The following is a 26,829-nucleotide window of genomic DNA, read 5'->3' on the forward strand; positions in this document are numbered from 1 at the left end:
TTAACATGAGTGTCACTGTTCTGCTGGTATCTATTGTATATGTGTTTATGTGTTTTAATTTGTGTTCTACATATGGAAAGCGCTTTGTTCCAGCTCCAGCTGTTGGGAAATGCGCTATAGAAATAAAGTTGTATTGTATTGTGAGGAGAAGCGGATCAGATCATTTTTTTACCTAATTTATCCAAAAGGGTAAATAATAGCAAATTTGCTCAAAAAAACATATTGAATGCTGTTAATTTCTTTGAAATCTGCAAATAAATATAAAAACACATTTAATTAAGTTGATAAGTTATAATTTTTTTAGGTGACCAACAGAGTGTAAATCATCCTAAAAGAAAATTCTTAGAATGATCACACAGTAAATTTCAACAATATTTTTATTAAACACATTCTCATTCAACACAATAATGTACAAGTAATGAAATCATTAGAGGGACATCATCACTGTGGAACCTATTAGACCAGGCGTAGGCAAACTACGGCCCGGGGGCCACATGCGGCCCATTAAATGTTTTATCCTGGCCCGCAGAATTTGAAAAAAATTAACCTTGTTAAGGTTTTATTTTCTAAATACTTTGGCGCGTCAAAGACAGATATTTTGTTGTAATGCTTTTGTTCAGTTTCATTTAAAATTAAATGTATTTTTTTTCTCCGATGAGGCAAGGTTACCAAAACACTTCATCCATCTGCTCATGGTCCAGCCCCTCTGTCAAATTTTGGATCTCATAGGGCCCAGCAATCAAAAAGTTTACCCACCCCTGTATTAGACCTATATAAAACTGTTAATAAACTTTAAAACTGCTTTAGTTATCACCTTCCCATTGTGTCATATGTTCTTGAACATATATGCATGTCACTGCTGCCTATTTTCATCTAATCATTTGTTTAACAGTTGTGATTTACAAATTAAGAATATTTTTGTTAGGTATCGGTAATTAAGATCACAAACTAATATACAGTTGACATCAAGTCTACACGCCCCTTTTACAAATGCTTGGTTTTGATATAAGACACACAGGCAAAAATTCTCACCATTAATGTAATCAATAACCTGTTCAAGTGAATTCCCTTTTTTTCCCCATCGTTGAGATACTAAGTAAGAAAACAACTTTGATAATGTGGTATTACAAGTGTGCACAACCTTTGGGGATCCTGTGTTCAGAATTAACCAATCATATTCAAACTAATGTCAAATGGGAGTCAGCACACACTTGCCACCATTTTAAGTACCTCCAATCAACATCAACGTTAAGCAGTCCTTGGAGACTTTTCCTGTCGTGTATCAGCATTTATTTAATTGTTTTTTTGTTTTCTTGCACAAGCCTGAGTCATTTTGCTAGCTCTGGTATTGTATCTTGTTCTTGCTGATGTTCACTTTTCCCTCCAACTAAGGCCCCAGTTCCATCTTAAGAAAATCAGCACCAACAAATTTTTTTGTGATGAGCCATCATACCTTTGATTATTTTAACAAAATATATAATTTAAATATATGCAAGGGCTTTTTAATTATTTTCATTAAGAATTCTGGCAATGGGTTCCCCATTTTCAAATTCCCCTCATGGGACTAATAAAGGCTATCTTTATCTTCTTTGGCTTAAGCACATTCCCCCGAAATGTTTGTGCATGTGCCTGCATGCTTTAAGCTAGGTTCCGACAAAACTTTCACAAATAAATAATTTACAGTACTGTATTTACATGACTAATTAACATTAACTTTACACAACAAAATCACTTTGCCAGGATATTGTGTCCTACAATAACATAACGGTGGTGTAATTTATCAACATTGTGAGTAGTGAAACATTTTTTTAAGCACAGTTGCATACACAATCTCATGAGATTTCATATATGCGCCAGAGATAAACCTTCAACATAAATATAATGATTCAGTATACTGTAGGTTCAATAGAATAACACTTTATTGCCGTTTGTGACTCATAATGTTAAATATTGTGCCCATTGATTGTGCTATATGTCTTAACATTTTGCTCCATGAATGTATGTGAAGATATTCAGCAATTTCATGTGTTTCATTTAAGTAGGTGGTGTGGTCTTTGGGAATATGGTTTGTGAGAAAAAAAGCCCGAGGCAGTGCGCAGAGCTTTACATGAAGGGATGTGTTTATGTTGTTATTAATTTGGATATGTGAGATGTGGCGTCAAACCGGGCGAGGCTGGCAGTGATGATGGCGTGTGTGGTGAGAGCAGCAAAATTTAACCTGCACTGCTGGTCGACAGTGATGAGCCCTACAGCACCAACCCATTTGTTTCTTCCAACTGTCTTAAACAGGGGCGTGTTGTATTTTTGTTAACGGAGATTAACTCATGTCTAATGCATCAGCAGCATGTCCCTGAGCCAAAGGCCATGCCAGCCAACCCCCATATTTTAAAAATAGCCAAACACATTTCAGAAAATATTTGATTTTTCATTGGTGGCAGCTTGACAACCTGTTCTTACGTTGCAGCAGCGTGACTTGTATGTCACAGCTTGTAGTAACAAGAGGATGCACATGGCAATGTTTGTGGACGTTGCCCTTTTCCTGATTCCACACCCACCTCCTCATCACCAGCTCTCGACATGTTCTGGAGCAGTCCTGCTTTGCACCTGTCAGGCCATATCAGCAGGCAAGATGGCTCAAATGTGGCACCATGGGACACAGACCGACAGTGAGAGCGATTGTCGCCACAATTTCAGAGAAAAAAAACAGGATGACAACAACTCCAAGTGCCAAGACAAAACATTGTTTTCAACATGCTCCGCATTTTACTCACGCTGTTGTGGCTAAAACAGAGACATTTTGAAGATTTAGGACATAAATTTGATTTATTTATCTTGTAATACTCTATGTCGTGGTTGGTTTCAATGCATACCAAATGTTCATTATTTCAAGATGAAATGTCCTACAAACAAGTATTTACCTCAAGGACAAACCCTACATGCCTTAAGCACCATGGTATTGCATTTCTCATATATATATTTTATGGATACAAGTGTATTATATAATTACAAACTACAACGTCACATACAGTAGCCATCAGAGCATTTAATTCTGCATGTGCTCCTTTTCACCATGCATGTTTCCTAACAATAAGCATAGGCACTGAATTTATGCAATGTAATTTTCAATGGAAAACTCTACTTTGAAGTACATGCCAACCAACTCCCTTTTGGCACATTTTTAAACAACAATCCCTCCCCCCAAACTCCGTATATAAAATAAAGTCTCATTCAATGATGCAAGAATAATCAATATATTAATTAGAGCTCTGACACCACGCATATTACACAAATATGTTGTTTTATTAGTAAGGCTTGATGCCTTAGTGTTACATTCCTATGATTTAGTAAATCCACACCAACAGTAGCTGTGTAGACATTTTAAGTGTCAAGCTGTTCGCTACGAGATGTCAAATACTGTGCAATGATGGCAATCAAATTGAAATGATACAGTATTTTGTGAGTTGCAACAAAATGATCACCTTAAATACATAAACAATATATCTTTTTTTTTTAAAGTTAATACATTGAAAATTTGGAAGGCAGAAAAATACTTTGTTTGGTCTTGATTTTCAGGTATAACTTAATCTTTGGAAAATGTGATACTGATAGATTCTTACGTAAAATGACAGAAATGGATTGTACAAATTTTCTGGAACTGTTTTGCCAATCCTTTAATTTGCTATGTGTAGCACGTCAAACTGTATTATAATGTGAACGACCACTAGAAATGGCAAATTGTACCATAATTTTCAGGAGCTTTACATTTAGTCACAGTTTTTCTAACGTGCTCTGGAAAAAAGGTTAATCATGTGATGGGTCATATCGGTATTTTCAACTTTACATAAAAGCTTGTTCTGTGTCAGATAGATTTTCAGAAATTTTATACTGGAAAGTAACAACCAAGAGCTAATTGGAACGTAACCTAATGTTCAAATGTTAATCAAGATCGTTTTAAGATTTAGATGCATCAGTTTACGAATGAAAACACTTGTAAATTATGTTATTAAAGAAAATGCTAGAGTATAATCTTTTCCCTTTTCCAATCCATAAGAGATGAGCACATTACACTAGTCGGATTGATGTCCTGTATGAAATGTGTCTGATCATATCATTTCCTCATAAAAGAGCAGATATGCCTGAGAGAGAAGAACTCTGGACTCTGGGACCATTTGAACCGTAGTATCACTGATGTAGAACCACTGGCCCTGGGAACTGCTGCTGTAGTCTTTTGCACCTGAAACGCACATACACAAATACATATTGGTTACGTCTTCAATGACTTTTTGCATTGCTTCTCATATTGAATTTCATTCATCAAGTTCTCAGAATCTTTAAATAGTATTTTTGATAGTAAATTGTATCATCCTATGACTGGGAATGTTGTTGTTGGAAAAAACAAAACTCATTCTCATATGAAACTCAAAAGACAAAGCAGAATCAAACCTATTAGTAAATACAGCTGATGAGTAATATTATTTAATGCAGATGTGATGGAGACAACAGCTGTATTATTAAAAAAATTTAATAAAAAATAAGTAACTTACCTGTCTCCATTATACTTTTAATTAGCACATCAGTTGCAAGCAAAGCAATCTGTCTCAGTTTAACATGAACTTTTGGACTTTTTTTTAATAAACATAATTCTTTAGAGTTCAAAGGTCTCCGGGCATCATTTGCTTTATAGGGGACATATCGAAAGTCGAAAAGGGGAGTTGTAACCATTCCGAAGACATTAAAAAAATAAAAATACCACTCAACCCTCACCTGACAGGTTTCTGTGAAGTTCTGTTTTCTTCTGGGGAGCGCGGACTTTTACATACGCAGTGTAGTGACCACCACGCATTGAGCCACTATGCTCTACAATCCCATACAAGCTGTAAAGGACACGGTCGCCATGCAGCAGGTTCTGCTACAATTGAGGGAATACAATTAGCAGTAAGAAAAACAAGGTTTAATATAAATAAATAAATAAATAAATGGGCACAAATCACAGGACAATCAAAGAAGGTTAATGAAAAAAAAATATAAGCATTTAGAATGAGTAAAACTATTGGATACAGATGATGCAGTGGTACCGAATAATGAAATACATTTGTACCTTGCATGATGCTGAACAAAATGGCGCCAGATCCAAGATCAAAGGAAAGTCAACATGGCGGTTCACCTTTCGTAGATTCAATCCAGCCTTTGAAGACAAAATGGCAGCAAACATATATTTGAGTCTCAGACCACAATTTTAAAATGTTCACAACTTTATGTATTTGGTTTGTGATAAAAAATGTTAATTATCAAAAAAAAAAAATAAAGAGAAGATGACAAACCTGATGGAAGCGTTTCAGATGCAATGTGATCACAGGAGGAAGTGAGGAAATGAGCATTTGTTTCCTTGCACTGGTGTAGATCTTCTCCACCTTTTTATCTACAAGAGCAATGCAAATACAAAACAATGGGAGAATTAAAACTAACAATTTTTTATCGAGTTCTGTTTGCAAAAAAAACAAAACAAAACTATTTTCGAATCCTGTGCAGGTTAACATTATAAAAGATTTTTGCCTACCAGCTGAGCTGCTCTTTCGCGTCTGCTTTTGTCTGCGTTCAGTGCAGCTCTCACAGAGCAACTTGTTGTTGCCCATCAGCAGTTCCACAGAGGTAAACTGGTGGAGGCAGGACTGGATGGAGCACTCCTTGGAGCCGGGACTGTAACTGCGGGAGAGTGCCTGGAATGCCCCCTGATGGTAATGATGGTGGAGATTTTCTCGTGACTTGGTTTCCTCTGGTTCTTCCGGAGAACATCGCAAAGGGGGCGAGCTGTCCCCTGAATTGAGTCCAAGGCTGACTTTTGACAAACTGCTGACAAGTGGCTCAACAGTGTCACCTTGCTTGGAAGAAGTTGATGATGAGGTAGAAATTGATACAGCAGATGAATTGACAGTGGGTGTCAGTTGAGATTGGACATGACTGGGGCAGGAAGTGTGTGGGGCCCACTCGCTCTCTGAGGCCTCGCTATCGGCATCGTTACTGCTGTCCTGAGGACCGGAGCCTCTCTCGCTGCCATCTGAAAGGCTTCCGCAAGTTGCCATCTTGTGAGCAGAGACACAACGGGCAGATCCCTCTTCTTCTGGTTGTTCCGCCCTGCAGCATGCCCCCTTTCCATCCATACAAGTGGGAGACTTTCTGCCATAATGTTTCTGGAGGAAAAAACAAAAATCTCAGCCGTCTGCTTTTCAAAATGTTTGCATTCCTAATAAAAGTAACCACCGACCTTACATATCATAATTTTGAATGGTGTTTTCCACACAGACTAGATTGAGATGTTCGTTTTCATTCATATAAGGACAGGACAAAGACTTGAAGTTAAAAATCTTGTCAATCTTAGCCTGTAGCTTCATCCATTCCACTCAAATCCGAAAAGAAATATTCTGAATGGGAAAAAGAAACACTTTAAAGAGTTTTTTTGCCTGTGAAAAGTAAAGACGGAAGCGAAAATGGACGGGCGCAGAGGATGATTATTTTTATGAATAAGAACAGATGGATGATGACGGAAGGGTGCCCAGGTCACGGACGGCGGATGGACGGGCAAAATACGTGCCCACCTCTGGCATTAAGTTAGATTTTGTTTGGAAACAATTCCATTATTTAAGCACCGATACCGTATGTAATAATCTATGAAAAACTAATTTCCCTGCCATCCTTTGTTTTTTGTACTTTGATGTATAAAACGTAAAAACGATCTACCTGTCCAGTCAGCTTCCTGGTGTTCCTGTTGGCTGAGTTTGTAGTGGAAAGGACCGGCATGTTGGTTTCCTGCTCCCGAATTCCCTTTGTTCCCTTTGTTGGCCTGACACTGTAACATGGTTTTGATATCTGTGGCAACAGTGCAAGGAGTCATCGGCACAAAGTTTTAACAAAAATCTTTATTTAGAAGCAGAATTAAGTATCCATCAATAATAAAGCAGATAGTTCCAGAAAAGGTTCAGCATCTTACACGTTCTTCTATGATGGGTAAAGAGATGTCTATGAAAGCTTCCTTAACTGTCGAGATCTGAAAGACAAAACATGTGAGTAAAGACTCACTTCCAATGCTCCGAACAGGGTCTGATTGTACGGGTCATACGTGACGCTTGCCCACCCACACTTACATGTTCACACTCTTCACACATAATTGTGTTGGTCAGCTCTCCAACAAAGATGCGGTCAACAAAGTTCATCTTTACACCTTCCTTCCCATACGCTGGTGGGATGAGACAGTCTTCAGTTATTTAAAAACTTTATGGATATGATTTTAATTGAAAGGTGAAATGCCACAAGAAATCCACATTCAACTAGACAATGCAGTACATCTCTTACACTCCACTATTTCAGCTGTATGTGCTGACGCTTTTTTAGGCGACATACTTACGCCCCAAATTTAAAACCTCAAACTATAAAGCTGTGATTCCCGTGATCTGTTACTGCAGCTTGCAGGTTTTGATTTATAAATATCTCTTTTTTTTCGTTTTTACAGTGAAGCCATCATGTTTCTGTTTAGTATTAGTATTTCCTTAAACGGCCAGTAGATGGCACTATGGTTCTTAGCCATATGAACGCTGAGCATTATGAACCTTTGACTTGGCGCCTGGTTTCCTCATTTGCTGTCTTCTCAGTGGGATTGTTGAAAGCCCTGAGGATTCCTGCCTTCACCCTCTAGAAAGCAAATAAAATTAAACAACTGTGATTTCACATGAGATTCCTTGGGGAATTGAAAAAAGATATTTTCAATCTAGTTACCATGGTAAATTCCTTTTGTGATTCTTTACATTCTATTAATTTCATCCATTAGGAAAAAAAATCAACTTCCCGGGAATAGCTCTGCTTGACAGTTGTATTTATTATAAGCATCATTAGGGAAATAATTATCGTCCTTGTCTGAAATTGTTAAGATAGGGTTCTTTTCATTTCTGAGTGTGTGTGTGTGCGTGCGTGCGTGAAAACTCTTTAGAGGGAGGGCTCCTCTGATTAAAGGTGACATGGTCAGTGAGTTGTTGGTGAGAGAGCTGTGAAGAGGCACAGCGACAGTAAAGCACCAATCAATACATAATTGGCCATGGTCTGTGTCTGTATTTGAGACCAGTCACCCCCATTGTCCCAGGACCCAAGCACTGGACTGGCTATTTAGGTCAAAAAGCCTTGTTAATCCCAGTCCAGCCAGTCTCTCGTCCCACTCAGTCAGCACAGTGAGATGAGGCTGAAGCGCTCCTAATTAATTACCAGTAACCCCCACCCTTCCTCTCCGAAGTAACAGCATGCACGCTCCCACACGGGGAAGGAGAGGGGGGGGGGGGCTTGCTGGTAAAAGGGTGTAGGAGTGGGAGCAAAAATGAAGATGGGGTGAAGAAGGACAGTCCATGCCCTGAGAGAGTAATAACTACCATCTCAGTTAATTGCTGATAATTGACTGGGGCCAGATTAGCATATTTACCTCCCTGATACTAATAGCCAATGAACACAAACACTTAGAGCCTCTGAAAGGACGGTCACACCCATCTCCTTCTCAGGCTAAGCTACACACAAGGGAGTATGCATTAACACTGCTCTGCATTGTATAAGTAAAATACTCCAAATGTTAGAATGTATGCACAAATTAATTACCACAAAAAAGAATGATTACTAATTTGTGGTAAGAACTGTTCGCTGATTTCCGATGTTCTTTTCTCTGGCAATTTTTTTTTACATCATTTTAATTTAAAAACGCAGAAGAGTAGCTATTATGCCAGTGTATTTGTGAACACGCCTGGTTGATTAAATGCATTTGATTACATGAATAAAGGCTGAACCTCATCCTCTATGTGTCCTTGATTAAATTGGAAAATGGCTGATGAGTGTGTGTGCGTGTGTGTGTAGGGAGGGGGTGATGGGTGACCCTCAAGCACAATGGGGCAGCCCCGGAGTTCATTCAGCAGCTGTGGGTTTCCCAAGATCACACAATGATGTTGGTTATGCCACTTGCAAGTCCCTCAAGTGGCACAACTGCAAATGTTCACAAGTTTGAATGGGAGCCCAGACAGTGGAGCCTGGGGCTGACCACTAAACACACCCGCTAACGTCCCCTGTTAGGTTCACGTAGCCACTGGTGGGGCAACTGGGAACGTCTCAGCCTTCCAAAAAGCAGCTTTGGGTCTGCTAATTGCTCTTTGAAGAGTTGGGGGTGGCAACGTGTCGCAGCCTCGCAGGCATACGGACGCACACGATCACAGAAGTACACGTAATATAAAACATCAGATCAAGATAAAATAAAAAAAGGCTGTTCTTTGTTTGCCAAAGAAAATAAAGTTATTATAAAAGATATTACTCACTTTAGTTTCCTCTACTCGTATGGAGTCCAGCAAATAGTGAAGGAGCTCCTGGCTGTCCTGTTGTTGATACCCCTTAAAGCGTGAAGCCCTGGCAAAAAAAACAAACACCTAAATTGAATGAAAATTAATCTATATAAATTGCCGCAGGTCAGATCCATGCCAGCCTGCTGGCCGCTTTCTGACTTTAGTGTAGCTAAATGTGCAAAATATAACCAGTCGGGTTTTGTGTGCGCATTCGTGCTCTTGTCTGCTTCAACCTGTGTAAGTGGACGTCAATAAATCCAAACTATTGTGCAAGGCTTTTCTACTTTCACAGGTTGGTTCAAGTGGACAAGCGTAGTAATGTGCATTTTGGAGGCAATGGGTCGCCGTTTTAGACAACACAACTGATAATTCGAGCAACATTACATCACTTGCCTCCTGCTGTGACAGAGACGGAAAAAATAACAAGCCGAGCTCCAAAAGGGGGCTTGCCAATTTATAGTAAATCTCATTACAAAAAAAAAAAATTTCTTTGAGTACTAAAATGCTCCTTTAGTACTAATGTAATTTTTTACATGCAAACCTATTATAGAAGTGCCAATGTTAACATCACCAACTGGCCCTTTCAACAAAAAACTAATTAATTGAAAAACTATTTATTGGCAATTCTTGATTTTAATCACATCAGCTTTTACAGGCAGCTCAGCGACATTGATATATTAACATTATGATTAACATGCAACCGCCAATATTTTCTGTAAAATACAGTAATTATTTAGAATATACAGGTACTCTTAGTGTACATTTTTCTTGTTGTACAGTCGTCCAACATGAGCATTAACACCTACGTGCGGAGAGGAAAGCCTCATTTTGCATCCGTCCCCTGGCTGTCCACATTGAACAGATGTGAGGACAGATGTCAGGGGCATATGGGCAGCAAAGGACAGAGCACATCAACCTGTTGGGCCGAAATAGCCACGTAACCACAGGACAGGCTGGTCTCATACGCAAACAGCACTTCTGGTTTAAGAGACCAACAGTCCAAGTGCTGGACTAGTGTGTTAAATTTGGATGGTTAACTTGTCCCTGATGCCGTATAACACTAAATCCTAGCGGGGTGATACTTTAATTGCTGGCCAACAACCTGTATTTCGCACAGGTCACCGGTAGAAGGTCTAGTGTCGTCCTAAGCCGACTGCCCCGACCCTTTAATACTGACACGATATTGGTTCCTGTCCGTGAATTGAAAACCAAAAGGAGGGTGGATGGGTGAAAATTGTCCAGGGCACATATGTTAATTATTTGCAAGACCTAAATACAAATGGCACGCAATAAAATGTCAACCTCTTGTTTAAGCGATCCACCCGAGAATGTTGTCAGATGAGAGGAAATGAAGAATAGCAAAGTCACACATAGAGACAAAGGGAAAAAGAGACAATTGAAAAAAAAAAGAAAGAGAAAAGTAAAAATTGGTTTGAATTAGTGGGAAAGAGGAGGTCTGGAAGCTCGTCCCAGTGGAGGGAAGCAGAAGGGCCCTGTAGCGTTGCTCTCAATCTGGCCAATGCAAACAGCTGCGGTGCTAACACAATTACTCGTCGGATGAGTTAGTACCAGACACAAGGCCACACAAGCTCATACCCTGAACACACACGTATGAGCAACATGCACCCGTAAACAAAACAAAGAATGAACTATTCCCGCACTTATTCACAAGACTAAACAATCACTTAACAGTATGGTCACCACAATATGCAAAAAGCAAATACAGATAAATTAAATATTGTTTATTATCAGTAAGAAAAAGTCTCCAGCGGCTGCGGCTCGGAATCTCTGACCATTCTATAAAACTGAGCAAAAGCACACAAGCCAATATTTATTTCAAACAACTGAATAGCTTTCTTCTCAAAACTGAAAGAAATCTTGCCTGCTGTGCAGACAAACATATCCACCCAGCCTGATGTTGTTTGGACTACATGTGCGTGTTTGTGCGTACGTGTCACAGCAATAGATAGAATTCGTTGTCGCTCTTGGCTGTTTTCATCATGGATGGAAGGCGTTTTATAAAGGATTCTAAACAATATTTTTTCAAAGATGTTGGTATGTTGACATTTCCACAAAAAAATAATCAGAGGGGAAAAAAAGCAAAGTCGTTTTTTTCCTCCCAATAGAATTAAGTATACACGAGCCATCCTAACATTTTAATCAACCGAGGAAACAAACAGGTGAAGATGAACGTTTTTTGTTGAGGTTTTATTGACCAGTTTTTCCATCTTGTGCATTAGGCAATAAGGAGCAGGACAATGCCAATGGTAAGATACTTCTTCTATTAACTTCAAACACAACAATTACACCTCAAACAAAAGATTAGTTAATTTTCTTAGGCGCATTGCAAGAAAACATTTGAAGATCAACTTTTCTTACATTATTCCTAATTAACAACTAATGATGTCTTGCAAATACATAACGGCTTCGGATTATGGGACAGATCCAAAATAAAAACATTAGAGTATGTAACTTTTTGTCAATCACTTTTTGGGACTTGCTTGCCAAAAACTTGGGAACGATGTTGCTTGCAGTCAATTGTGGAGAAGAAAAACGTTTGCAGATGTTTTTGGATTCAAGGATGATGAAAAGACAATAGCAACATGGAAGGTTTGAAACTCTAAGATAGTATGCACAACATCACCTTTCATCTGACGCATGATAGCGCTCTGAACTTAAGATAGCGAGGTTAGCTGGTCAAGTATTTCTTGTCGCTTCTGGATTTAACTGAGAAGCTAAGAATGCAATAGATTAGATAGATCTTACATTTATCCCACTTTTATGTCTTTTAAAGTGCAGATGGTTGTTCTCGATTTTGTGCCATCATTTAGAAACATGCAGATTGAACCTGTCCGATTTGAATTGAGTATGTCGTAATCTTGAAGCTCTTCTAAAGCGCACGTAAGAAAATGTTTTGTTGTATGGCTTAAGAGCATTAACAAAATAACGAGCAAAACAATTTATTATATAATTGAATAAACTGGCTTAATTCATTCATTCATCAGTTAAAAATACTGTCAATTATGGACAAAAATGTGGCGCGTGAGAAATGATTACTGAGGCACATGACCAACAATACCTTTCATTTCAAACGCATGGGAGTGGAATAGATGAGCCCAATGTAGATTAGTTACATTTGATTGCATACAGGTGGTTGCAATGCTTACTGTCTGAATGCACACAGGCTGCACGATTGCTGTGGGCTGAAATGGTACCAGGTGAGGTTGCACCATGCATATGCACACACATGAGAACAAATGCACACAGGCCTGCTCGATGAAAGCTTGGTACCAGAATAAATGTCAAAGCCGCACCAGAGATGTACCTAGTCACCCAGCATCAAACATCCTGGTCACCCACCTGCACAATAGTGCAATACCAAACTCTGGCAGTGTACCGTGCTTAAACAAGAACCAAGCTCGGACAATATTAGCGCAGTATCTAAAACTCTATAAGACCAAATATTTCTTTGTAAATACTTTGCTGAACATAACGGCATAAAACATGTAAACTACTGACGTCACCAAACTTCTTCACCTTTCCTGTTTAATATTTGTATGCACCAGTATAGTAAATATTGATTTGCAATAATCTCATAAAAATCAAAACTTTTTTGGCGGTGTTTTACTGCAGCATTTTTCTGCTTTCTTTTGTTCGTTTATTCTTTGCTATTTAGCAGATAAAAGGAATGATGCTCTAACAGGTTTAAGTATAGAGAATGACACTGAGTTTTGGGTCATCTTGCTGCATGATTACAATAGTACTAGTGCTATAAAGAATAATGGATTCAATTATGCTTCGATATAAAAAAATAAAAGAATCAATTTGAAACGTGACGTTGACCAAAGCCACTGTCTCATCTCTCTGCTGTAAACTAACTGCTTACGCATATTGCATATATGGCTTGACTTGACAAAAGGGCTGCCAAGATTAGTGGAATAATCGCGACATCATTGACGATTACAATCGTCACCAAATAATTTATTTAAAATAGATGACATGTTGTTTATTTATCATTTAGTTCTATGGTGCTGTGTTTTCCTCAGAAAGATGCCTTGTCTCCCGCTCTCTGCAACGCACACGCACTTTATGGTAATCCGGGTCATCCGTGATATAAAACAGAACCATTGTGGGCAATTGTGTTTCATGGCAAACCTTGTTAGCATTAGCAAAATAGTCAGAAATTCCAGGCACATTTCATGAAATATTTTAATTCAATATAAACCGCCTTTTCATAACAGCACTGCAGAGAAACGAGCACCTAAAAAGAAAGCACATTGCGGCTGATCCCGGATTTAATTTCTGTGATTGGGACAGTCGTGTCTGCAAGCTAGCTGTAGTTAGCACACACAGGCTACCGTAGCATGCGATGTCCTGTTGTGGTACGCTAACATATTGTAGTGTCTACTGTGGATTAGGGTGGCATTAGTCGCGTTTGTTAAAAAACAAAACACAGTTTTTGTACACCCATGTTTGCTGCCTTACAGTAAAAAAAAAAAAAAAAAAAGGACGTTGCTCCAAAACTTTAAAGCTATTTTTTTTTTCTCTCCAGGTACATACCACAATTTGAATGTGTAGATTATATAATACATACTAGAAAAGCAAAATAAAACATTTTGTATTTGAGACATGAATATATATATAGCGTAAAGTTTTTGGCTCCATTTAAAATGCACTAAATTAACACTGTTGCACCAAACATCACTGCATATTGTGTTTGTGGATGGCTGCAGTAACACACAAGAGACAAGCATGGCAGCGATTTAAAAAAAATAAATAAAAAATGTTAAAAATTGGGTCGAATCGAATTCGGGAATTGAAAATTGATAACTGAATCGTATCGGAGTGAATCGTTACAACCCTACTGTTTAAACTTTTGAGTTTACAGTTGGCCTTTCAGCCTTTCCATTACTTTATCTCACCAGTCCATAATATTTTGTCACAGCATTATTTTTGGATCATCTTTGCACTTTTCAGCATATTTCAGCCTGGTCTTGATATTGTTTTTGCTAATTAGTGATTTTCATCTTTTGTGAGGACATGAGCTTTACTAATGTCGATTACAGTATTTTAGGGTCATTAGCTGCTGTTGTTATCTTGGTCAATTCGTTCGACATCTGTTACTTAGCGCATAAGTTACTTACTTCTTCAGGACATTGCAAATAGTTATATTGGATTCGGGTAATACTTCTGCAATGGCTCTGTTTAATTTTCAGTCTTCTCTCAGCTTCACAACTGCTTGTTTTCTACAAAAAGTCAGCTTTTTGGTTTCGTTGGTGAGACCCCTAACTAGCATAAATGTACCAGTAGTCTACGCGGGACAGGCCCAAATCTAACACTGAGCGCTGAGATCAATGTATTGTCGATATCAGGAGTGGCAAACGTTTTGACAAGCGGGCCATAGGGCTGGGCGATAAACCGAAAATTTACCGTTACCGAAATTTATTACAATGACCGAAATCATTTTGCCCATGTCGGTAAATTCGGTGAATAAAAAAAGAAAAAAGAAAAGCCTTTTGTCTGCGGCAATGTTCATGCCCCTTTAAGACCGCTACAGCGCCTCTAGTCATGTGACTCCACCCGTCTGTCGCTCTCGTTGCTGGCGATTCAAATCCAGAAGCTTTCTCACCACCCACAACACAACCATGCTGTGCTGAAAGTTCAAAGTGAGAAGCAAGGTTCGACAAGTGACAACAGCCCATGAACGGAGGCGACACCATACGAGAGAACGTCTCAGAGGTGGACGTGATAGCCTAGCACATAGCTAAAGATAAAGCTCCTCTAGTTACGTGGCGCGCACAGGATTTAAACGCTTCATGAAAGCCGTATTTCCCGATATGGACTACATCGGACCGGGAGCTTAGACATGTCAAGCATTTTGCATCTACATCCGACTTGTGGTCGGGTCGCAACATGGATCCCTGATTGAGCCTAACTGTGCATTACATAGATGACAAGTGGCGACTGCGCACCAGAGTACTCGAGACGGCACATTTTCCCCGATAATGCCCACTTGTTTATTTGGCTTGCATTGACATTTTCTTTCATTTTATTTAGCGTTTTTTTATTTGCCATTATTTACATCATGAGAGCATCTTGGCGCAATCTATTTGCAGAAAAAGATTTCGCAAGAGGTACCCTTTTTCTTTGTGACATTGTTCAAGTCATGCAAAGCAAGCTCAGGGTTCGCGGTTAACCGCTTCCCGATTGCCCGGGGCAAGTGAAATTTGGCCACGGGCAAAGTAAAATTATGGGCAACTTGCCCGACCGGGCAAGCATTTTTTAAAGCAGCCAAATATCTTTAATTTTGACGAAAACGGTGGTGTGATCTGTTTGTGTGCACTGTATGGTGATGGTTTAACCCAGACACCCCCTTATGTTTTGGTATGGTCCATTGGCCTTATCGGGGGCAATGGGCGGGCGCTACGGGGCTCAGTTAGTTCAGTGAATGTCGAGTTAAAGTGGACGTCAATAAATCCCGCAGTATTGGAACTCGCTGTCGTAGCATCCTCATTTGAAGTTTGAAAAACACAACAAAAACCTACGATATTTCGGCCGAAAATTGACAGCCGGAAGTGGCGACGAGTTCGTTCAAATCCGAACATTTTGGATTCCTCTGACATGACTAAAATAGCTCGAATATTTTTAAGTAGACAATTCAGTTGTGAGTAAGGAAGGGAGTAATATTTGATTATTGGCTGTTAATTCATTAGCTCCATGATGTGACCTGACATAGTGTCAGTGACTGTGTTCTGTTTATGCTATGAAACTTATGGAGGCAGCACCACAGGCACTGGTCTTAAAGGAATACACAAATTTGCCACACTCATAATTTACTCATGTGATTCCTCAATTAATACGCTCTCCTGGACTTAAAATTGATCATCTGGATTGCTGTAATATAATTTTCCCAATTTAACATGCAGATTTGTTAATTATTAAAACTACAATTAACATTTTCAATAACTGCGCAGGATGATACATTTGCTCTTGTGAGTAGGGTTTCATGGTTGATGATAAAAACAAGATTAATTTATGCTTATCAGATTATATGTTTATTTACATTTGTGGCGCACATTTTACAACCATAAACATTTTATTCTTAGAGAAAAAAAATTGTCACTTGCCCAAGTAATTTGGCCACTCGGGCAAGGCAAATTTTAGTGGGACTTGCCCTATGGGCAAGCAGTTTTTAAAGTTAACCGCGAACCCTGCAAGCTATTTGGAATGTTCATACAAATGATTTTTGTACTTTTATTTTTCATTGAAAGTAAAGTGTACCAGTTGGTCAATTAAAAAAACAGTCAATATGCAATTCCTGCATTTATTTTGATTTTAGTCCACATGGGAATTTATCGTGCATTTATCGTTATCGAGGTAAAATTGCTCGATTTCTCGCGATATTGATTTGAGGTCATATCGCCCAGCCCTAGCGGGCCATAATGGGATCTAAAATTTGACAAAGGGTACTAGGAACATTTGGATAGCGTGTTTGGGCCAGATATCCTAAAGCGTGTGTAGTGTGCAAGCGTAAATAAATTAACAGCCCGATTTACTAACTGCCCCTTCAAATGTGCGAAATAGCCCTCATCCAGGTCTTACGTTTGTGTCAATGAATATGGAAGATCATACAAGTCCTCTCCTTTTCCCCTTTAGCGATTCAATGTTCCTCAGTTATCTCAAAACTGTAATTTCAACTAAATGAGTCAGAGGATGGAGTAAATAATAAAGAAATAACATATTCATAACATATAGATAGACACAGAGATGGGCATTTTGCCCCCAGGACGGAACAGTCAATTTTTTAGCGCGTTTTCTCCTCTTCTCCCGTTTCACCCAGTCAGAATCAAAGCAGCACTATCAACCAGTATCACATATCTGGTGGCTATCTGGCAGTCCAGGTAAAAATGGTAATAGAGAGCATGATTTCAGCTATAAATCCAAACAAGTGGAATCACAAAACAAAAAAAAAAAACATTTGAAGCATTATTAATCTAAATCAAAACCTGAATTACACTGCGATTGTTCCGTTTTAGAAAGCGTAATTAGGAACGTAGCAGCCTTATAATAGATATTAGAAATAATGACAATAATGGAAGAAGAAGAAAAAGATAGAGAGGAACAAGCAAAAAAGGAAGGAAAGAAAATGGAAATTAAGAAGAAGATGAATGCCTTACTTCTGGCAGAGCTGATTAAAGAGGATCTTGGGATTAACTGGACCTTTTCCTGGTTCCTTCATGCATTGGAGGAAGAGAAGCATGGCTGCAGTGAGGGGCTCGGGACTCGGCAGCATTGCTACTAATGGGGCCTGTAAAAGAAAAGAAATGCCCCCCCGCCCGTTTTTTGTTACACCCCTGTTCAATACCCAACTATGACAAAACCACTACATCATAATCAGCACACATAAATCTCAATATCTTCTCCCCTTGGCAGCAAGCTATTGTGCAATATAAATATAAACAGTTGTTGCAAGACCAGTAATTCACAATCATCCAGCAACTTAACAATTACTATTTGAAAAAGAAATCCATTAGTCAAGAAGAGGCAATGTGAATTGTACCAGATTGGTTTCCACTGGGGGGCAGATTCTTAGTTTGTACCCTTTCTCCTTCACTTCCTGGATGAGGTCAATGAGCATATGCGTTTGGGACAGATTCTGCAAGAAGAAACATTTTTCACTTTTCTTATCAATTAACTCATTCAATACCATTGACGGAAAAATACGTCAAAATCCATTTTTTTTTTTACTGGGCTGGTTGTGAATGAGTTAAAAAATAGCATAGCATTCTTAGCTTGTTGCAAATCCATGTGGACATTTAATATATCCTTGTGATATGTTAACACAATTTAGAAGGATTGATGGTCATTTTCTCATGTGTGGCTTTAAAATGGAGAGTCTTGGTTAGGAGTAGTCAGTGTCCCATGAGAGCGAGAAGTATCTTTTCCTTTGCTTTCAAGAGATTTGTTTGGTCATATCGTGGCAATGACGACAGTTGCTATGGGAAAGGCACAATGGAGCCGGCATTGTAAATGCAGACACGGCTCATCCTCTAACAATTACATGTTTTCGCCAAAAAGATTGCAGTTTTCAAGGAGAGAATACAAAAGAAAAAGAGTGAGCGAGAGAGGGAATAGCATTCGCACTCACTCGAATTTCAATCAAAGAGGAAGGTCCTAGAGGTGATTAACAAAATGGCGGAAAAAACAGGTTTATTGTTAAAGAGGCATGTCAGTTTGCAGTGACCATGACACAACCAGAGAGAGACTGGGGAGGCTTTGTGTTTGAATTGTATTGTGATCTTGCGCTGCACCAACCGAAAGCCACTCATGTGTGGGCAGGTAAACATGTCCCGAGTTTGCATTGCATTTCTCACTGCATTGAATATATTTCAAAGTGACCTCAAAAGCGGCACTGTTTACATGCAAAGTCATTAAAAAGAGTTTGAGAGAAGAAAACAAGTCATGACAACACAAGACCAAACAAACATCCATCAAACAGCGTTTCACTATCACTCAACAAATACCACCCTTACATGATAGTCAAACTAAATGATTTCAATGGGGACTTGATGATCATTATTACGCCAAGCACTGTTATGGTAATGTTGAGGATCACGCATCATGTCTAGATAGGTAATAAACACAATATGTAAACATTGGACAGGACCAGAGCAGACATGGGCAAAGAATGGATTGGGGGCCACATTCGGCCCTCCCAATCTCTTGACGGGCCTTCACAGTGACCATGATGTCAAAGTAAATGTACAAATATGAGGTGCTTTTATTTTTAAAGTCGTGCTTTTATTTTATGTGCACACATGTGGACGTCAGTACAAGTGTGGTCGTGAGAAAGAGCTAAGACCAACATAGCAACGTTCTATATTTGGCAACTTTTGTGGCCACTCGAGCAAAGAAAAGAGACTAGCAATAATGATAAAAGTCAGCAACTTTCTTATTTCCTGCATGATGGCAGGAAGTGGAGCCAAGATTTGGGAGAAAATCTACGGTTGCATATAAATGAAAAATATGGGGTGTATATTAAAGTCACCGCAGCATCACATTATACTACTATCAATAGAACGGTACTTCCCACTTATCGGTATATATTATTAATTCAAAGACTGTTCTAATAGCTTTCTTGGATTCTTGAATACGATCTAAATGGAGACATCTTTGCAGACATTCATTGTCGAAACATTTCTCAAAACTGCCCACAAGCGCCACACTCCAAGGGTGTTGTTTTGCAAGGCCCAGTGGTAACTTAAACACAGTGTTTTGTTCCGAGACGTGCTAAAGACAGCTAATATGGCACAATATTTGCAAAGTATGCAAATTATTTTTTAAGTAAATCAAACTGAGTTAACTGAGGTAAAATATTTAACTGAGTTAAATTTTTTTAGATTAATCACCCGTTAATGCTTTAATTTTGACAGCCCGAATCACAATACATAACACTTAGCTGTTGATTGAAACCAAACAACATGCTTTTTTTAAATACAGAACATTAACAATAATATAGACAGTTCCAGTTTCCCACCAGGCCCCTTTGCAAAATTAATTGCACCCCCTGCTTTAGACCAATGTAAATTGATATTTGCGTTGTTTCTTAAATTTCACGCTGACCTCTCAAAGAAAACTATTCTCAACACTCGCAGTTAAAATGCACATTATGGTAAATTGCAGACATGAAATTATGGAGGAAATTGATGTTTTTGCGTAACCAGTTTAGAAATGTACCAACCTGCATAACAGCATTAAAGAAACAGGTGTTGCCGAGGTTATTGATGCCTTTGACAGGAACCGAGGTACTGTTGCTGATTGAGCTTTTGCCTCTTGATGGGTCATTATAATCAGAGGGGTCCTCCCTCAATTTCGGGGTCTTGGGAGATGTTGCTACAACATGAAAACACAAACAAAATTACATGATTACAGAAAATGCTGCTCTAGTATAACATTAAAACTTCACAAAATTACCTCACGCACAAAAACAGCTGTGTCATAAATAACCCGAATTAGTTAATTTTTTTAACCCATCTGCGAGGTTATTATAAAAGTATCCCGACAGTGGTTAACTTTTCCCCCTGTAGGATGGTTTGGTCAATTTGACCCAAAAGATGAGTTAAGTATTTCAAACAAGTGTTGGGTCAAATCCGCAGGCCTGTCAATATTGAATATTTTTGGACTGGTTTACTGTATCAATTAATCACATACATTATTTTTAATTCAACTGTACTGCAAAATGTTTTTTTTCTCGATTACTGTTGATTAACGAATTACTGTTGTTTATTTGGTATCGTTTCCTGATGAAACAAAAAAAAAAAAAAAGAACAACAACCAATTACACATGAGAAGTAGTAATGCACTCATCAACCTTTTGGAAACTAATAACTACTTCTTGGCTACTGATTGATGGGAAGGGCTCTTCTGAGCTTCAAGTTCACTCAGGTTACATGTCAATTACAAGTTATTCATCCTATGACCGCAAGAAATGATAAATGAAGATTTGACCAAACGCTCCCTAAACTGATTACGATTCATTCATTCAAATTTTTAATTAATTCCAAAGTTAAAGCAGATATTTGGAAACGTCTTATTTTGATTAATCACAAAGATAGGTTGTAGGACTACAGAATATATACTTTTGAGAGGCTGAAATAAGAGCATTTGGGCAATTTTAATTGAAATAAAATGGCTCTAAAAAATGTATTGATGATCAAAATAGTTGTCTCAATTGCTAATTGCTACCGTGATTTTCGGACTAGAAGTCACACTTTTACCGAGGTGCGACTTGTATATATTAAAATTAGAGTTGGTACTGACACTCAAAATCTTCACTCCTCAACTGCGTTGACTTACTTTTGGCGTTTGGTGAATACTTTTAGTGTACCACCGCTGGTGGCCAGAAGGTGGCGGTAATGCGCCAAAAGCACAGGCCAACTGCCAAAAAAAGACGAAAGTGAAGAAATGAAAGGAGTATAATGCCCCCATTTTATTTATTGTTTTAAGCAACAAAAAATGTGTTTAACTTATTCTTGAGAAATAACATCGCTCTCATAAATGATCTAGGAAAACATTACAATTTAACCACCGACCACTTTACGCCTCCTTAGGACTATGCAGATTGTGATAAAGTTACTATAGTGTAGGAGTTTGCAAATATTTTCTGTTTTAGGGCAAGGCCATAATTCAAGTTTAACTCATTCACTACCAGCCGAGTAAAAAAAAAAAAACAAAAAGAGGATCTTTGACGTCTTTAGCCGTCAATGGCCATGGTACGCTCAAAACTAAACTGTATCCACAATATCTGCTAAAAAAAATAAATGAATAATAATTAAATAATTTTGTTAAGAAAATGTCACACCCCGATGTACTTGTCAATATTATTGCCCATTATTGCTATTCAAAAAATGTGGCCGGAAATGAAATAGAATGTAAATGTTTGTGATTATTGAGGTTCAGCTTGTTGAGGTGGCAGTCTGTTGCAGCGCTCCATTCAGTAGTGCTAATTACATCTGCCTCACTATGTTGGCAACATCTGGGGTTTCCAGCTATTCCATGAAGCCATAAGGGAACGCCCATATGTCAGAACACACAATGTGGAAGTAGAGAAGTAGCACTTGGTCAGAAAAATAAAGTGCCTTTCCAAACGGCATTTGACATTGACAATCAGTCAAGTTTAAATGCAAGTGAGTATTTAACAATAGAGAAAAGACAAAGCATCTCTTCCAAAATTCAAAGATTCAGGACATTGCCTGACTAAGAATATGATGCAACAACAAACGCAAATCCACTTTGTATTTTTATGTACCTTAATATGGTCGCCATAACGCAACAGACACCACAGAACAACTGTAACGTTCATGAACGAGCAAGACAAAAACTGGGATATTTTGTCGATTATAATAAACGTAACTATTAGCAGCCCCATACTAAAATGGTGCAGTTTGGGCATTGTACGCGGTCTGTTTTTTTTTTTTTCATTTTGCTAGATTATAGGATAAATATTAGTGTCATGCAACATAGACTATTAGCATCTTGACATGAGTCAAGAGTTGATCATAGATGGATGTCACGGGGAGAAGCCGGTCAGTTTTCAAAAGAAAATATTTTTCACCCTCAAATAATAAATAAACAGAAAGTATTGCAAGTTTTTTTTTTCTTCTTTCATCTGTGCGACCACGTCCAAAGTGGCCCATGGCCCCGTAACAGTAGTTGGGGACCAGTGCCGTCGAGGACAAGGCGTACAATGACAAAATAACATAAAAAACACTTTAAAAACTAAATCCCAAACTCAATTAAAAAAATAAATAAAAGTAAACATCATACTTAATAAGCAGATGTGCTTATTTGCACATCTGCTTAATTATTTATCTATGCTGTAAGTGTGAGGATGAAGGACACAGAGTCAACAGCCCGAATGCAGCTTGAGTCAAAGAGACGCGACTGGCACTAGCTGAGAGGGAGGAGAGGGACGAGGAAACTAACTGGGCGGAATGGGGATGCCTATGGACACACTCTGCATCTGGGACCGTCACCCAAGGTAAACAATGTTCACGGAGCCATCTGGTTGAGACTGGGGGGGAGGGGAGGGGGCAGTGGAGGACAGTTAAGGGGTGTAGTGGGTGGAGGGAAGGGTTGCAATGAGCACAAGCATATGGAAAAGCAGATTTTTCCTCTCCCTGCAGCAATCAACGATGGCAAATGTCAGCATGCGCTACGTCCACGCTTGACTGTGCTGCACTAAGCACCACCACCTGGCCCTTCTTGCACAGCCAACGAGTATGGGCAACAGTAACAGTTAAGAGTGGAGCCTTTCCCCAGGGCGGAGAAAAGCACCACGGTATTCAGACGCGTCCACATGCACGCATGTACACCAACACCTCCTGCACTCCCTAGCACGTTCTCACCCGAGAGATGTCGAAAGAAACAGGAATTGTTTACTTTCAGAGTAAACGACATGAGATTAGGAAAAAAAAAAAGAAAGCAACACATCAGTGACCTTCGAACACTCAAATATTATTCCGACTAAAAGAAAAGACATACTCCAACATCTTGTAAAGAGTCTTAACGGCGGAGTAAAATGCTTTATTAGGTGCAATGAGAGAGCTACAACATTTTCTTCCATTTTCACTCCTGCCAAGTGCACCGATCAAGTGGCCACATAATATATATCTCAATTACTGCAAACAATTCATACTAAAAGCAAACGAAAAATAACATTGAGGGGCTATTCGTAAGATTCCTATCTAATCGTTTGAACAGTCAGGTTTATGCTTCCATGTTTGCTTATAGTGCAGCAGAGCAAAGCCAGCTCCCATCATGCAGAGCAAGCAGTCATGAGGAAGGACGAGCAACACCAAATGTCTTATTAATTCACTAATTTGTTGTGACTACAGGGCATAAAAAGCTTGCTTCCTTGCCATCTGAGGCCAGGCAAGCTGAGTGACATTTTACTTACAGATACGCACACACATGAAATATATTAAGTGCACCTTGGTAAAATTAATGCGAAGCAACGTGATTATTCTGACACTGAATCATACAAAATAATTACGATGGAATTTGGAAAGAATCTAATTGAGAAGATTTTTTTTTTATATATATAGATCACTCGGGAGACTACGACAGTAATAAAAAAAAAAGTGCACACACTGGCCTACTTTCATGTGCAGTGGTGGGAATTAAGACAGGCTCACCCTTGATTACCTCCATGAAAGCACCACCAGGGAACAAGCATTTTGCTGGCCAATGACTCGTCTAGACAAGTTAAGCAAGGACAAGGGCTTGCTGTTTATCTTCTATCTTTTGGTGGTAGAAGCTTTTGGACAAAGTCATCCATCAGTTAGATAATCCTAACATGGGATTCCATGGCACACTTATCCAAATTAGAAACTTATTGTGGGCTAAAATATGCGCCACCAAAAACATCTGAATTGCCACCCAACAACATTTTGTGGAACATAAAAGTATCCCTCAAATCAAATGCACTCCTTTTTGTGACCGTTAAAGCACTCAACTTTATGTACTCAAGCATTCTCCAGATATTGTGGCTGGAGCAGGTAGCTGATTGGATAGCAGTTTGCTAATCACAGGCGAAATTGGAAGTGCTTCCCAGGGATTCTACGCATCAAGCACTTCTTCCTCCGTTCCATGGAGATTCCGATTCCGATTCATTCAAATTAAACATTACAAAATCAAACTGTCATTCAAACTTTCTTTGAAAGCAATTATTGAAGTTCATAAATTCCAATTCAAATTTAAATGATTGAAATAGAATTTATTTCGGTGGAGTGGTGACATTTAAAGAAATCATAGTCAACCAGTCATGTTTCTGACAAAATCTAATTTACGCTGTTCAACACTAACATCTTAGTGATAAATTTTTCCTACTGGGCTGTAAAAATAAAAATTCCATTCCAGGTTGAACTTTTTTTTTCATCCTCATAAACAAAGTAATAGTTTACATGTCCTTAAATGTTGCAATTGACTAAAGACGGGAAACAATTTTAGACAGCAAATTTATTTCCATAGCCTGTCAATATTTATAATATATTACTTGCCCGCTAGCATTTTTTTAATGGAAGAACAGATGTGTTCGACATTAAGTATAATTCAGAAAAAAATATATAATAATATTAATAATAATAATAATAATAATAACAACATTTGCACAGTTAAGAGGATAGTAAAATAAAACAAAAAGGAAATACAGGATTAGAGTGGGAAACGTTTTATGTCTCCTGAGAAGCCTTTCATTTATTTCACAAAGACACCCCAGCAGCATTGTAGTACAGAGTCGAGCTCCATGAGTAACCCGCCCTTTTAGTGGGACTCTGGTACTTGAGCCAAAGACCTTGATGGTGAGAGAGCATAGTTAATCGACTTTTAGTCTTCAATGAGCCATTGTAACAAATTATTGTGGATTCTGAAAAACATCCACGCTGGGGCTCCTTTGTGATTTGGGGACCATGGCAGAAGCACAACAACATTTCTTTTTTAAAAAAAAAAAAAATCTGGCCTTCAGACTGAAATGCAATTTTACAAGCTCCTCAACAGACAACAACAGTCTATTTCGTACAATATTGGCCGCCTGTTTCTATTGCCATTTGACCAACGGGTGTGGGACAGTTGGGTGGTCGGAAGGTTGACAGGTCATTGATCGAGTCAAAAGGTAGCCTAATCCACCAAAGTTAATAGTTCAAACATAGAGTTTGGTTAGCACAGAGTCACTAAAGACGAGTCCACAAACCTCATTTAAATATATGCCAAACATGTTAAATGCAAATCCAACACATTTTTCTTAAAGTTAACTGCAAAGCTCATCTAGCTACACACTATTTACTTGTTATCATAACTTTTGTAATGATTTGCATCATAAAACATTTTACTGGAGGGACATCCAAAAACCCAAATAAATAAATGAAATTGTTTTTAGATATTTTGTATCATCTAAGAAGTGAATCTTACCCATTTGGCAAATATCATCAAAAGAACTGCATAAAAAAAAATGGTGTTCCCTGGTACCTTAATATGAAAAGTGCACCTTTTGATATTGTATAATGCATCAGGGTTTTTTTCCCCACTATATTCTGTATTTTCCAGCCCGTAAGCTCTTTGGGAAAAAGTCTATTGATTTTTTGAGTGAAAACTCAGTTTGAAATGGTAAGTAAATGTATAAATTAAATAATCGTGTTTGCTTCTAATGAATGTTCTTCTCAAAACTATTTGTATGTAAGTACACAAGAGAGTCAGTGCACTCCATCTGTGGAGAGTGATCCAGTTTTTCAAACTTGATCAGGATTGTGACTCCCACTAGTGGTGCACACGGGCGCAAAAGAGGCAGGATGGAAAACAAAACAAGGGACAAGCGATAGAGTGGGAAAGACAATGGATAACACAGCGGAGGCCGAACCCCTCACAGCTGCTCACGTTCTTCAGGGAACCCAGCCGGGAAGCATCACTCAAGCGCCTAATGCCGCTAATGTGTGCAGTCATGTGACATGTACAGAGAGAGTGGGTGACTGTTAGGGCATCATTCCTGCAACTCTTCAGCTGTGGCTGAGAGGCTGACTCAAGACCAGCCTCAATGTGCATCGCCGGCTAGTCTACGGACACTGGTAAAGGGACAGCGTTCAGGGGGCTTCAGTTGAAACTTGTCAGACCACAAAACATCACAAAGATAAGTATTTAGTGGTAACTTGTCAGGACAACACAGAGTAGTAGTGAATGTACAAAATTGCAACTGCCTTTCTTTCTGTTTCTTTACATTTTTTCTCTATATTTTTGTATATATTGGAAAAAAGGTGTTGGGATCCTTTTTTTTTTTTGCCATTCGGCCCATTTATTGTAGAAAACACATAATGAAAGAGTTTTTTTAAGATTATGTTGCGTTTAAAAAAAATAAAAAAATCTTCCCTAAAATCATTTCAATGTGCATCAATTAAACTTGGGGGGGATATATCGCCCACAAATA

General features: G+C 38.6%; 1 protein-coding gene across 3 annotated transcripts in view; it reads right to left on the reverse strand.

Moving 5' to 3' along the window:
* Positions 1-458: 458 nt before the first annotated feature.
* usp45 (ubiquitin specific peptidase 45) overlaps positions 459-26,829 on the reverse strand; it is a 31,123-nt gene continuing 4,752 nt past the window's right edge. The window contains exons 6-19 of one of the 3 annotated variants that reach the window (XM_088307152.1): positions 20,098-20,249; positions 17,917-18,012; positions 17,534-17,664; positions 9,333-9,420; positions 7,602-7,683; positions 7,140-7,231; positions 6,986-7,042; positions 6,736-6,864; positions 6,263-6,301; positions 5,558-6,188; positions 5,322-5,419; positions 5,099-5,185; positions 4,765-4,906; positions 459-4,234 (exon numbers count right to left, since the gene is read on the reverse strand). In XM_088307152.1, coding sequence (XP_088163278.1) covers positions 4,104-4,234; positions 4,765-4,906; positions 5,099-5,185; positions 5,322-5,419; positions 5,558-6,188; positions 6,263-6,301; positions 6,736-6,864; positions 6,986-7,042; positions 7,140-7,231; positions 7,602-7,683; positions 9,333-9,420; positions 17,534-17,664; positions 17,917-18,012; positions 20,098-20,249 — 1,955 coding nt within the window. In that variant the 3' untranslated portion in view covers positions 459-4,103. Of the gene's footprint in view, positions 4,235-4,764; positions 4,910-5,098; positions 5,186-5,321; positions 5,420-5,557; positions 6,189-6,262; positions 6,302-6,735; positions 6,865-6,985; positions 7,043-7,139; positions 7,232-7,601; positions 7,684-9,332; positions 9,421-17,533; positions 17,665-17,916; positions 18,013-20,097; positions 20,250-26,829 lie in introns of all 3 variants that reach the window. The other 2 variants (XM_088307154.1, XM_088307153.1) reach the window with 2 other exon arrangements.

This window comes from Idiotropiscis lumnitzeri, chromosome 10, assembly GCF_059441095.1.
Source record: "Idiotropiscis lumnitzeri isolate Australia: NSW breed Sydney's pygmy pipehorse chromosome 10, RoL_Ilum_1.0, whole genome shotgun sequence".
NCBI classification, from domain to species: Eukaryota; Metazoa; Chordata; class Actinopteri; order Syngnathiformes; family Syngnathidae; genus Idiotropiscis; species Idiotropiscis lumnitzeri.